Here is a 14,559-nt window from a genome sequence, read left to right on the forward strand (position 1 = left end):
GTGGTGGGGTGGGGCGGTTAGCAGAGCTGGTGAAAGCTAAACCTGCAAAAGAAGGGCTGTCTAGTAGGGCCTGTAAAAATGGAGAGAGGACTTAAAAGAACAAGCCACAGGACTGCAGGGAGAAAGCAGGAATCAGTACTCCTCCCACTCACTGTCCTCTGCCCTTTATTCCTGATCATTGCTACCCACTGGCTAAACTAGACTGAAGCCCAAAGTTAAGAAAATCTAAGTACTATAGCTCATAGATGTTGGCCTCCTGGGGCCAAAAGCAGGAACCTGGGGAGTATAAAAGAGAATAACCAGCAAAGTCTCCCACCAAAAGCTGCCTGTACTGCCATTAATCCACAGAAACTAATGTATTGAGATACGTTGCCCCACATTGTGGTCCTGCCCTAGTACTGACTGCATCCAACTTCTCCAACCATCCTGTTCACCCCACATTTCCCATTGTAACTTAATGACCATATGCTAGACTTTCCTCTAGACCTTAAATTCTGAAATGGTTCTAACATCTAAGCTTATGAAGTTCAGTAATGGACCCCCCTGGTAAGTCAATCACCTCTATCCTGAGATGCCTCAAAAGTCTGGCTCCTGCCTGATCCCAGGGTACTTAAGGTAAGATTAAAAATAGGAGGCACAGAGGCTGGCGATGTAGCTCAGTAGTAAAACATTTGTCTAGCAAGTCCAAGCATTTGTCTAGCTGGTTCAATCCCCAGCACTGGAGGAGGGGTGGGGGTGGGGAGGGTAAGCAAGCCCTGAGCAGTAAAATTACCCATTTACAAAGAAAAGATATAAATAACACTAATATGCCTGGTCCAAAACAGGTGTAGTTGGCTGAGAATTAAGGATTTATTTTTCTTGGAGGTAGTGGTTGGAGTTTAACATTCCAGTGACACTTTACACCTCCAAAGGGTTTCACAGAGGTGTTCTCCAAGTATGGTAATGCACTAGAGATTTTGCTGCGTTTGGGGTCAGAACCATTCCTTTTCTAGTGGTAGGTATGTAAGATGGTTGTATGAGCTTTGTAGCCTAAACACTGAGCTTAGAGAAGCAATGCCGGTTTATGCTTAGAAAAACTAACATCTCTCCCTAAGTAAGCTGTAAAAACAGAAGCCACATTTAGCCAGAGATCGCTGCCTGAGGCTTCTGTGCACCAGCCCACTTTCCCTGTGCTCACTTCCCCCAATACCAACCCAAAGAAAATCAGTAAGCCTTAAAGATGTGTTGTTTGTTCTCCAGTGAAAAAAACATTTTATTTTACCCACCTGGATTCTGATTGCTTAGTGAAACAGAATTCAAAACGTAATAGCACTTCTACACAGCATCCACTTAGCCCACCCGAACTTTGTCTAAAATTTACGAGACAAAGAGTCCCTCACCCACAGCTGAACCTCAACAATTCCAAACTTCCTCAGTAGGAGGGGGTGAACAACTCATGAATCTTCATCTCAGCAGATGGCTCTACATCTGTGAAACCCTTTTGTGATTTGGTGTTCTTAAACACTGTTTTTCATAATTAAGCTTTAGCACCCCATCAAGATTTCTTGCACATGCAAGGTAATATTTCAGGTCTTTCATATTTGAAGAATCCACCCAAAGCACAGCATGCTTGCTTCATTTCAGAGGGACTTGCACCCCAGGAAGAAACTTTGTTAGGGAATTCAAATCACATAATTCTCAAAGACAGCAACTAATGTTTCCTTGCTCTAATCACATTTTGGATTTTCATAATTTTAGAAAATGTCTAGGTGATACTTCTCCAAATGATAGTGAATGGCTCCTTTCAAGTCTGTGCGTGAGAAGGGAACTAGGAGGGGAAAGTATCTGGAAGAAATCAAAGGTTTTCTCATATCAGCTCTCCCCAAATTCCAATGCTGAGGCTTACAGTGGCCTCTAAGGAGCCCAAACTCAGCATTCTTTTTTTTCTCCCGCTTCCCTCCCCTCTTAGGCTAAAACTCAGTTTCCCTGGGCTTACCATACCCAAGTGATGGTAGAAATCTGAAAGAGAAGATTCCTGAGACTGCCAAAGATTGCAGGTGGAGCTAGTGAACCTGGGCCTAGACAACCATCTCAGGAGCCCAGGGAAGCCACAGGCAGGATCTTTGGACAGTATCTTCCCTTTCTATTATAGGGGTGGAAGGAAGAACAATTCATCTTGCTGGCCTGTGTGGGTTATGTGTGATGGCAAGTATGGGCCTGCTCATCTCTTTCCCCCTTGAGCCTCCTTTCCCCTAGAAGGTCCTCAATGAAGTCTCCTGATCCCTTCTAGTGACACTTTCCCTCTGCCACCCATCCAGACTCTATGGAGAGCAGCATCACCCTTCTGGAAGATGGGGAGGGAATTCCAGATAGGACATTGAGACCCATCCCCACTGAATGCCCAGTTCCCACTCTAAAGCTCCTTCCTCCTTGCTAATTATACCAGGGAGACATTGCAACATCTAGAAAGCCAGGCCAGAGGTCCCAAGCAGAGACCTGGAAGGGGAAGGGGAAGCACACCTGGATTGTAGGGTTGAATCTTTTTTGCGTCCCAGCATCATCCAGCACCACCCAGGCTCCCAGAATTCTGTGATGGCTCTTTATGCTATCATTTATTGTGTACTTATTCTGTCCTCATTGATACTGAGATGAGTTCTAACACGCTCATTTTACAATTGAGAAAACTGAAGCTCAGAGAGAGCTAGTCTCCTGCAGAATCTGGGTCTGATTCCAAACACCTGGTTTGCCAACACCCATTTGTTTTTGTCAATTACATTGAAGGAGCCCCTTGGAATTTGTGTGATAGAAATTCTCAGAAATCTCAGACTCAGACACAGGGGCCTGAGAACACCAGCCCTGGCAAGGGGAGTATGAGAACACTGGGCAGCTGTGCACTGAAGAGGCTCTGCCTGCACTTGGAAGTAGGAAGGACAGGTTATTCTCTCTCTCCTGCTGCTGCTGTCCTTGGAGATGCTGTGCAGTAAAAAGCAGAAAGGCTTTTGCCCAAATTTGACCAGGAACTGTACACTATAAAACTAGATATTCAGCAAAAGGGAAGGAAATCTTAGTGGCAGTCCTCTAAGAGACTTCATCAGACACTTCCAGGAGCTGAACACCCCTCCACACACACACACACCTCACCTCCAAAACAGTTCTTTTTCCTAGGTTCACACAGGTCCTCATTCCCTTGGGGAGGAACATCAAGTTCAAACCTGAGCCACTAGTCACTCCAGGTTTTGTCCCTACCATCAACATTGCCAAAACCAGAACATCAGGTCCAAGCTCATTATGTGGTACCTGGGTCTGCCTGAGTTTCCCAGCAAAAGTTCGAGGTCTATAGTACCAGGGCCTAGCTTCTAGCCATGCTGCAACCCCAACACACACACACCTCTTTATGGACCCTCCCATCACCAATGGCATTGCCATATACACTCTCTGGTTCTCAGTTTCTCCATCTCATCCTTGGATTCATGGCCTGGTTTATTCCCATTCCAGCACCTGCCGGAGTTTTAGAATCTCCTGCTCCAGTGTAAACTGACCTTCAACCCCAGCACTGGGCTTTATTTATTGAAACCATTTCTCTCAGCATGGGGTGTGGGGGAGAGGGTCATGAAGTCTGAGGGGACCAATGATTCACAGTGAAAGGTATTTTTGGTGGGAGAAGCCAGTTGAGTAAGGAAAATGGTCTCCACCCCACCAACTACATTCTCAAAAGCATTTGAAATGTACACCAGATCTGCTAGAACCGGATCCTGAGCCTTCAAGGCCAATCTGCTGGACCAGAGTTCAAAGCTCCCCACCCCAGTCCCCCCATCCCACGGGTGACAGTAGTCCGGAATCAGTTGGGATGCATACCAGCACACTGGAAGAGAGGGTGATCTGAAAGCACGGACTTTGCAGTGCAGGTCCAGGGTAGGATTCCAGCAATTGCTGAAACCCACACCCTCCGGGTAGGGAATAAGGGGACATTGGAAACACCAAATGCAGCTGGAGGATTACACAACCCTGTGGCTTCCCGAGTGACAGCAACCCAAAGAAGGAGGCAGACCTGCTTCCTCTCTCAATGACTTCCCAAATGCCTGCTTTTGTGGCAAATAAAATTTCAGGAGGGGGGGGAATGACACAAGAAGTCTCCAGCTAATACCTTGCAACACATGTATTCTGGGAGGGATTGGCAGTCATTTAAGAAAACTATTACATCACACAAGGAATATACATAGAATGAAATACTTTGTGCTGAAAGGCAATTAAGGTCAGGATCTGGTAATTTCTAGCACCCCTCCTTCTGCTAAGAAGGAGGCACTGGGGAGGATCATAACTTTGGCAGCCACAGAGCAAGCCTAGCACCTGTATCAGCCAGCACTCTGGGTCCCAGGCCCCTCACTTCCTCCCCGCAACCCCAGAGCAGGGCAGAAGGCAACTTGCTCTAAACCCCTGAATTCAGCCTTGCAGGAACAGAGCTCTGTGGCAAGTCTTTTCCTTCTCACTGCAAGAGCTGGGCTTTATTTGTTTGCCAATTTAAACATATTGTTTAAACATGGATGTTTCCTTTACAGCTCTGAGTAAAACATTTTCTTGATGGAAAATTGATGGGGTTCTTTAACTTTTAATTGATATCTGCTAATGATAGGTGTGGCTGCTGCCTTTTCACAGTGAGGAAAATGAAATATTTGCCTTGGGTCATACATCAGTAGCCATATATGGGCAAGGCTTGGCTGGTGATCCCACCCATGTCCAAGTATCTAAGAAGGGGAGAAATTCCAATTTCATAATGTGACCTAATGGTTTTGGTTAAAAGCAGGCATCAATGTCAAGGAAAGAGTCAGGCCTATGGGACTTGGAAGCCTAGGAGTTTCACGCTCAGACATCCTGTCCATTCTGCTAAAAGCATCTGTCCATCCATTCTTTCCCTCCTCCATTCATTCCACAAGCCCTTTGTTTTCCCAGTGCACAGGACTGAGGTCCTCTCACATGAATTCTTAAAAAGCAAGTGGATATAATTTTGATACTCATGAATCCCTCCTGCCTAAGGCTAGCCTGGCCAGTCTCTGAGCTAAGGTCCTTGACTATTTGAATAAATCTTTGAAGTCTACTATGCTCTGCTCTGGCTTGGGGAATAACAGTGGTTCCTGCCCTCAGAGAGCAATAAGAAACAAATGCAATTTGCTGTAGAAGACTGAAAAGAATTTGGCAGAAATCTAGAGCAGGATGTAGACCTAAGGAGAGCAGAATTCAGTTGGTTCAGGAAAGATGTGCAAAGTTCTCACCAAGGAATCTGCTCTGAACCCCAGGAGTCTGCTCCGAACTTGCCACCACAGGCCATGCCTCATGGTGGCCCTGCATTTCCTTACCTTGATCCATGTAGAAAATCAGAACAAAACATTTAGAAAGTGATCCAAGTTCTGTGCTGACACATAATGGCGATTGGGGGATGGGAGTTGGAGGGGAGCATGGGAGAAATGGAGGAAATTTAGAAAGGGCAAAGGGGAGAGAGGGGAAAGGAGGAGGGAAGGGGGTAGGAATGATGGTGGAATGAGTTAGAAATCATTAACATAAGTACACGTAGAAGACACGAATGGTGTGAAAATACTTTGTGTACAGTGTCTTGAAAAATTGTACTCTATATGTGTAATGTGAAATGAATTGCATTCTGCCATTTTGTATAACAAATTAGAATTTTAAAAAAAGAAAGAAAGAAAATGACCCAAGTTCTTCAAATCTCACTGGTGTTCCAGCAAAGCAAGTGCTGCCATGGAAGCTTCTTCACAGTATGTCTTGTTTAGAAGTAAGCTCACTGCAAGGTGAGCTAAGCTAGTTTTGTTCTGTGGTCCATAGGACTACAGAGATTTTTAAAATTGCAAATAAATGTGCCACTTTTAAAACAAAACTGTCCTCTAATGTTTTCTCTGGAATAGCTGCTAAAAGACCCAGAAGCAGCCCCCCAACAGTGCCCTCCAATAAAATTTTAAATTTAGATTATGAATGTAATTTCCCTCTACATGTCAGGTCAGTAACTTTGTGTCTTTACCAGTCCAAAGCATGATTTCAAAATGGCGGGTGGGGAGGATAATCAGGAAACAATTAAAAAATACTGCATTTTTGTAGCTAATTCTTCCAAATGTAGGATATGTTTTATATAGTCGTTACAAAAGCATCTTTTAAATAGAACTACATAAATTTGAGGGCAATCACACTTGAATAGCCAAAGTTAAGTCACCAGTGATGATTAAGGGGCTGTGGGAGAGCTCCTCGGTGTGTGGAAGGGAGGAGGTTCTAATGGATCTGAGGGTATGAGGAAGCTCAACACTTGCCTAACGTTCAGGAAGGATTTAATGTTTAAGCTGCAAGAGATGAAATTCGTTGTCTTTTCCAACTCCTTGACTTCCATTACAGTTTCCTATGAGTGAGGGCTTCTTCTGTGGTGAGGGATCAAGGTCCTGACCTACATTCGCCCAAGCTTCCAATTTCCCAGCTCTTGGGCACCAGAAAAGCAGGTAGAGAGGAAATGCTGGGATCTCCAAGCGCCCCGCCCAATCTGTGGTACACAGTAGGACTTCAGCCGCACTAGTTCCTTTCAGTTCAAACTTAGACCTAACCGGTGTCACGTTTCCCCCTAATTTTCCAACTCTTTGTGTGAAGAGTGTATTTCCAGTCCTTTCCCCACAATGACAACCCAAGCGGGTTTTAAGTAAACAGGAAAAGCCAAAGGGTAATGTGGGCGCCACGGAGTGAAGACTGCGCGGGGTAACGAGGGACTGACTGGCTGGGGCTGAAGTCCTCCAGCTAACTGGCTTTGACCAGTCGGGATAAAGAAGTCAGTAGCTTGGGGGGAAACGCAGCTGGAAGATGCGCGACTGTCGGGGCAGGGGTGCCTTATCCACTCCCTGGCCTCGAGGGAGGAAGGCTCCCATTCGCTGTGGGAACGGATGGGACTTTGATTGCCCAAGGAGCCAGTCGCCCTTTCTAACATTTCTCATTTGAATACATGAAAATGTGAGTTGGTTTTGGCAAAGCGAAGCTCGCTCACGGCCAGAAACGGTTTTGTCGCCCGCGGGAGAAGCCAGGTGGGGAGCAGCTCCAGCTCCGACATCCGGCTGTTGGCGAGCCAGGTCCACGAACTCTGGGACGGTTCTGAAACCCAGCCGGCGACTCCGACAGAGATCAGTAGGAGAAGGGACAAACCTAATGGCTGATGTTCGTTTGTTTACAATAAAATAACAGAAAGCCCTAGTGCTGTGTATTGGAGACACACAGGCGCACACACACCACCTGGCCAGGGATGCGGCCGAGAACAGCAAAAGGACTCCGCACAGAAGTGGCCCGACGGCGTCCTTCAGGTGGTTGTAGGGGGCCTACCTACTGGGAGTGGGACGTCTCATCAGTGGGGAGTTAATTCCTTAATTAATGATTTAGTGTCAGAAGGAAGAGAGGAGCGAAAGTATGAGGAAAGAAAAGGCAAAGAAGGGAGAGGAAGAGAAAAAGGGCTCGAATGCTGGCCCTGCGCCTCAGGCTGGTCAGGGCGAGAGTGGGCCCCTCAGAGCCGACCGCAGCGCCCCCCGCGGGTGTGGGCGGGACGCTTAAGACTGTCGCTCCAGAGGCACTCAGGTCCCTTCTCCAGGCACACCTCAAATCGCCAGGGCAAGCAGAGGCTTTCTGCGTTCCGGCCTTCCTCATTCCTCAGCTGAGCCAGGTCCCAGTTGGGGTCGGCTTTGAACCGAGTTAAAGACCACAGGTCTTTCATTGAGTCTGATTCTCTCTCTTGCAGGAGGAAGACTTAAGCTTCTTATCTGGGTAGGAGGTGGGGGATCGAGGATAAATTCGGACCACCCTGCACCAAGCGTGGCTGGGCCCACGGAGGTCTTGACCTGATCACAGCACCAACGAGAGTCGTCGGGGAAAGGAGGCCGACTAGGAAAAGCCATGGAGGGACGCCCTGGAGAGAATCCAGTGGCATCCCATCGCAGAGGCCTGCCGCCCCAGACCCTGCTTTCGTCCCCACCCTTCGATCGCTAAATAGGTAGGGCCCAGGCTTGGGGAGGCCACCAGCTGGGTCCACGACAGGAGCCTTGGCTTGGAGACATCTTTAGTCTTTAGTCGTCATACCCTCTGCTTCTCCCTGCCTGGTCAATATTTGCGGGGAGGATGAGCTGAGGCTCACGGGCTCAGTCAATGGACCTCCTACAGCGGGTCTGTGCAGGGAGGGAGCAGGCCCCAAACGCGTGGCAGGAGCAGCTTCCGGGAAAGGCGGAGCCGCTTTCTCGATCCGCGGCTGCCTTATGTACTAGTGTACCCCAAGGTCCTGACTGTCCCAGCGTCCTCCACTTGAAGAGCCCGCTCTCCCCGCTACCTCGGCTGCCCCCGGCTGCCGAAGACCAGTCCTCACCCCTGCGAGTTTGGCTCGGGACTTCTCAGGAACTGCCACGCGGCTGCTCTAGTGATTTCCCTGCCCTGAGTCCACTCAGCCTCCTAGAGCTGAAGACAGGTTTAACTCCCCTAAGAAAGCAGCAGTCTTTGCAAAGCAGTTGTGCAACACTGTAAGGACCTAATTGGGGAAAGTGGTTGGAAACAAGCAGGTTTAGGCAGCTGGACTCTTTACCTAGCTGCCAACTGGCCATCAACCTTGAGAGACAGCAGCGTGTGTGTGTGTGTGTGTGTGTGTGTGTGTGTGTTTCCTAGTCAAGGACACTGCGTGGCCCTGCTGATTCTCTTTTATCCCTCAGGGAAACTGACTGGGTAGCATGTGGAGTACATTAGAACTTCACCTTCTGAATTTGTTAGGTGTCTACGAATGCTGCTGCAGACCAAAATCCCTGCCTGAAAGACACGTGCGAGGTTCAACCCAGTCTCTCCTGGGGTTATCGCTGTGGGCACCTGCTGGAAAATCTAGCATTGGGTCTGTAAGACAGGAGGCGCTGTGTTCCCGGGAATCCCTTGGTCTGCGGACCTGGGAACCTCGGAGCTGGATCAAGGCTCTAAAGCTGACAGAGTCCATTCTGCACCATCAGTCTTAGGCTTTGAAGAAGCTTGGGAGAAACTTTACTTTGGCCATAACATTATGAACAGAAGATATTATTATTATACATTGATGAAAAAAACTACAGTTTAGGAAAATAAGCCAAATGAACATTTGACATTTTAAAATTAATTCCCGTTACAGTGACTACGTTTTTTTCTCTTAAAGTGCAGTGTTTTTGTGCACTGTAAAAGCTATCACTAAGTAACTATTACTAAGTTGTAACCACCCATAAAGAAAATACTGTAGTCAAGCTTGATGTTGTAGAAGAGCCAAGAGGGCATTGAGAGTCACACGCTGGAAGGAACAAGGAAGCTCATTAACACTGAAAGTCTCCATCAGACTGAGGGAGCTAAGCATCAGTGTACTTTACAATTGGAACTGAGGTCCTGCTGCTGATGGGAACTTTGCACCAAAGAATTAGCTTCAGACACACACTTGCAGGTACCTTTACATAAACTCAAGGGTCCACCTGGGTAGACTGCATTGGGGTGGGTTCTTGGTCTGCTGAGTTCCAGGTGGATTTAATTTCATTCTCATTCCCTCCCTCACAAATGATGCCCCCCCTTCTGTTCAAAAAGGAATTGTAATCCAATGCTTTTATCTTTTTTATTTCCTTAACTGTACATCTTCACCCTCTCTGCTCCCCTGCTGATTTAAGAGATTTGTTTGGTTCAAGGACTTAACGTGATTCTCTTACCAGTTTTCAAGGAAAAAAGATTTAAGAGAACAAAGAACGGGGTGGGGGGTGTGATAAGATATCTGTTTGGAAGGCAAGTTAAAACACATTTCTTAAAATGAGATTAATTACATTTTTTAACTTTGCAAAACAAGAATTTTGCAGTCTTAGTTAAGATTTTATTTTATTGCTACTTAAGGAAACCTGATGGTTCTGCAGGCAGGTACAACACATACATGGTCACTCACACACTCCATCACTCATACTCAGAACACATATACACTCTACTCAGAAACATCCGTGCACGTCTCCCAACCTATCACCAATTTAGTGCCTATCATCCAGTCTCTTTGGTTGGTCTTTCTCCAGGACATGTGAGCAATCCACTACAAAGAGCTTCGAGGAAGTCAAAAGGCTTTCCGTGGGGGAGAATTTCCCATAGAAGCCCAGGACCCATTAGGAACCAAGCGAGAGCTTGAAATGCTAGTCCCACATCTCCAGGTCAGAGACACAGCCTTTATGGGCTGCCTCTGGCTTCGGCCTGGCACCTCTTCAGCAGTGCAGATGCGTCCCCGCGTGCGAGTCCTAGTTTTCTCAGCTAACGTCCGTGTTTAGGGAGATGTCCCCTCCCCTTGACCTTTCCCTATCAGAAACCAGACGGTACCTTCCAGCTCAGTCCCCTAGGCTGCCGAAGGGGGGTGGGAGGAGGAGCTCGATTGAGGGAGGACGGCCAACTTGAATCCGCCTGCTCTACCACACAGACATCTGCTCTGAGTTTCTTCCTCTTTATGTTCACTACAGATGACAAGGGGAGTGGAGAGGACTGAGGCGGAAAAAAAAAGTTATGTCATAAAGATATAAAACGGTGCTGTGACTCACCTGCTCTTAGCCGCAGGTACGAGTTTCGTGGCTGCGCCTCCGCTCTGCTAGCCAGGAGCCCGGGTCAACCTAACGTCACTCGGCTCGGCTGACTCAGATGGCTGGGTTTCTAGTGACGAGGCTTTTTCCCTTTTCTAGTTTGAAGCCCAGGTGAGGGGAAAAATAAAATAAAATAAAGTCTGTATTCACCAGTCTCGCGGGGTTGAACTTTGGGTCTGGAATCATGAGGGTAGAGGCAGGGAACAGGTAAAAGGGCATGAGGAGCTCCGGACGCAGTCGCAGTTCAGGTGCAGAGGGTGGTGAGTGCCTCTAGGGAGGAACCCCTTGGTCATCTCGCGCACAAGGTCCCAGAGCCTGGGCTCCGACGCCACCGCCCCAGCCCTACTCCAGCTACCGGGTTCCCATCTAGAATCTTGGCCTGCCCTTCATGGTCCCGCCTATTTTTCTTTTTCCCTTTTCCAAAGGGGGTTACATACACTCCCCCGCCCCATTTCACTCTTTCCCTAGCCTCGGGGCTTAAACCAATTACACTGCTTTGCAAACAAAGTGAGGGCCAGGTTTGGGGGGAGGGGACTCAANGACTGCAGCTGCTTCGGCTCCCCTCCCCCAGCCCCGCGCCGCGCGGTTGCCCGTCGCTTCGCACTGGGCTGGATGGTTGCATCGGGCAGGGTTGCTCCAGGATGTTAGGGACTGTGAAGATGGAAGGGCATGAGAGCAGCGACTGGAACAGCTATTACGCGGACACACAGGAGGTGAGAGACTGGTGGCCAGCAGGGCGTCTCCGGAGCCCAGAGGCCGGGGCGAGGTGGGCGCGGGACAGGCAGTGTGGCTGGCGGGCTGGTGGCGCCTAATCGGTGCCACGGCTGCCCGTCTGCTTGGTGTGGCCCGGGCCCAGCTTTGGACGAGCCTCATAGTCGGTCCAGTTCCCCAGTTGGGTCCTTGCTCTCGCAGCGGGCAAAAGAGTTTTAGGAAAGTCCGGGCTTTGAAAACATCCGCTCTGGAAAGCACTTGCCTCTGCCCTGTAGAGAGCGGGAGCTGGAGCCCGGCCCTGGGCGCCTCGGGTGCCGCCGGCACTAGTTGGAAGTAACTCTGAGAAATCCAGAGCTTGCCTTCAGGGCAGTCTCTGCGTCCCACCGTTTAATTTGCAGACATATTCTGATAAAGGCGCTGTGCAGCAAAGTTGGGAGTCTCAATAATGAAACGATTCCTACATTTTGTAAAACTTCTTCAAAAGCCCTGTTTGGGGAGAAGTGAGCTCATTCTACTCTAGAACCGCTGGGTGGCGCTAGTGCGAGCCAAATCCTTTTCCAGAACTCGGGGCCAAGAACCTGTTTCTCTTCATTGTCCCCTTGGTGGACCGTTCATGGGCTTTATTTTACAATGTGCACAAAAGGATTGAGAGGAAAACCAGGTACAGGCAGGATCACCCCCTATTAAAAGTATTTTTCTGAAAACAGTTTGCAGCTGCCCCCCAAAAGTTTATTTACCATTCTTAAAAACGCTTACTGGATTGGGCCTTGGATTATCTTGGGAAAAGGAAAAGAAAATAAACTCCCAAGTAAATAAGCCCCACCACATGACGGCGGTGGACAAAATATATATTTATGTGTGGTATATGTATATATACATATATACATATATATAATCAGAAAACGTTTTCATAGCAATTAGTTTCTATATATATAGATATATTTTCACATTCATTCAAGTTTATTTGAATACCACAGTTTACAGGGTATTCCTATTTAAATCTATTTGTTCATCTCTTATGTTTTCAAATGGAGTTATATTTGCTGATGAACATAAATTTGAGGAATTTATTGTTCTTTATTAAATTATCGGATAAGTAGTTTTAGTATTTCTGGGTTCTGTATTTTAAAATACCCACTTCATTCCCAAATTACTATTGATAAAGAGTTTTTTAAAGGAGCTCAGAACTCTTCCAGAGGTTTAATTCTGATGCAGTCATCTCAATCCACCAGTTAAGCCCTCTAGTAAAAGAGCTTTCCTACATGTTGAAACTGAGAATTAGGAAGTAGAAGAGCATTAAGAGAAAGTAGGTAGTGTTTAATTTTGGAAATTTTTCAAAACTACTCATGAAGTTTCAAAAGCAAGGCTTTTGAAATGGTCATCAGCAGCATATCGGTTTGTGAAAAAAACCTAGATGATTATTACAACAAATTGTCACCAAAATTTTCACACTTTAAAGGGCTAGAAATAGGTAACAATGCAAGTTTTTAAATGGTTTGCAGAGGTATACACGTAAACTCATGTCAAACGTATGTAGAAGGTTGATACTATGATGCACTCCTGCAATACCCTTCTGTTAATCTGATTTCACTTTTATTTGCCGAAGCCTATATAATTTCTGAGTATGCTTCCTTTTTAAACATTAGATTTGCTACAAGTAGATGGGAAACACTACTTTTAGATATAATGTTTTTTTTTTTTTAAAAAGGAATGCATCATTTTGGCAAAAACTCCTAAAACAATAAAGCCATTTCTTGTAGGGAAATGAATGATGGTAGGGGGTATATGGCCCTGGATGATTTGCTGTATTTTAAGAAGAGTTTCATTAACAGCCATCTAGCACAATCAAGACTGCTGTGTAGTCAAGCGGAGCCTGCTAGCCTTGGGTGAGGTGGGCACAGAGTTGGCGCCCTGTTGCTCTCCCAGCGGGGGCTGGGCCGGGAACCCACTGGATCCTTGGGATGACGTGAAGAAGCAGAGGGTCAGAGATTAATTCTATTTTCGGAGTTTTTAAAGACCATTTGCCTCAAAGGCCCGAGGCTGGTGTGGGGTGGAGACTTGGTATAGTGCCTGGTGTGGATAGAGGCGGCAGTGAAGCAGCCCTGGAAGCCAACCCCTGAGTCTGGTGTGTAAGGCGATTACACATCTTCCCGGGGACATATTTTCTGTGAGCGCTTGTCTTTCATGCCTGCTGCGTTAGGATTTTCCTCCTGCCGCGCAAGACATCTTTGCTCGGTCTGGGAAGGGCGCCTAACAGTTTGCCCAGGGTGGGGGGCTCCCATACTTTTTAGAAATGCTCTCCACCCGCGCCACCAGGAGTTTGCCCCTGGCCTGCTGCCCCCCCTCTGCCCCCAGCCTATCACTAACCCCGCCCTTCGGGGCCTCTTCACTCGCTGTCTCTGCTCCAGGCCTACTCCTCCGTCCCAGTCAGCAACATGAACTCAGGCCTAGGTTCCATGAACTCCATGAACTCCTACATGACCATGAACACCATGACCACGAGCGGCAACATGACCCCGGCTTCCTTCAATATGTCCTACGCTAACCCGGGCCTCGGAGCCGGTCTGAGTCCCGGCGCTGTGACCGGCATGCCAGGGGGCTCAGCGGGCGCCATGAACAGCATGACGGCAGCAGGAGTGACTGCCATGGGGACGGCGCTGAGTCCAGGTGGCATGAGCGCCATGGGCGCGCAGCCGGCGGCCTCCATGAATGGCCTGGGCCCCTATGCGGCCGCCATGAACCCGTGCATGAGCCCCATGGCGTACGCTCCGTCCAACCTGGGCCGCAGCCGCGCGGGCGGAGGCGGCGACGCCAAGACGTTCAAGCGCAGCTACCCACACGCCAAGCCGCCCTACTCCTACATCTCGCTCATCACGATGGCTATCCAGCAGGCGCCCAGCAAGATGCTCACGCTGAGCGAGATCTACCAGTGGATCATGGACCTCTTCCCCTATTACCGGCAGAACCAGCAGCGCTGGCAGAATTCCATCCGCCACTCTCTCTCTTTCAACGACTGCTTCGTCAAAGTGGCACGATCCCCGGACAAGCCAGGCAAGGGCTCTTACTGGACGCTGCATCCGGACTCCGGCAACATGTTCGAGAATGGCTGCTACCTGCGCCGTCAGAAGCGCTTCAAGTGCGAGAAGCAGCCAGGGGCCGGGGGAGGGAGTGGGGCCAGCGGCTCCAAGAGCGGCCCTGAAAGCCGCAAGGACCCCTCTGGCGCAGGTAACCCCAGCGCCGACTCGCCTCTTCATCGGGG

At 48.4% G+C, this 14,559-nt stretch overlaps 2 protein-coding genes across 2 annotated transcripts in view; one reads left to right on the forward strand and one right to left on the reverse strand.

Moving 5' to 3' along the window:
• The window catches only part of Ttc6 (tetratricopeptide repeat domain 6), a 242,176-nt gene extending 231,059 nt beyond the window's left edge, over positions 1-11,117 (reverse strand). The window contains exon 1 of the mRNA XM_048798678.1: positions 10,551-11,117. The gene's annotated coding sequence lies outside the window, so the exon portion shown is untranslated. The remainder of the gene's footprint in view (positions 1-10,550) is intronic.
• Positions 11,112-14,559, forward strand: part of Foxa1 (forkhead box A1) — a 10,344-nt gene continuing 6,896 nt past the window's right edge. Inside the window, exons 1-2 of the mRNA XM_015491422.2 lie at positions 11,112-11,302; positions 13,709-14,559. Of these exons, the coding sequence (XP_015346908.1) occupies positions 11,231-11,302; positions 13,709-14,559 (923 nt within the window). The 5' untranslated portion in view covers positions 11,112-11,230. The remainder of the gene's footprint in view (positions 11,303-13,708) is intronic.

This window comes from Marmota marmota, unplaced genomic scaffold, assembly GCF_001458135.2.
Source record: "Marmota marmota marmota unplaced genomic scaffold, marMar, whole genome shotgun sequence".
Classification (NCBI taxonomy): Eukaryota; Metazoa; Chordata; class Mammalia; order Rodentia; family Sciuridae; genus Marmota; species Marmota marmota.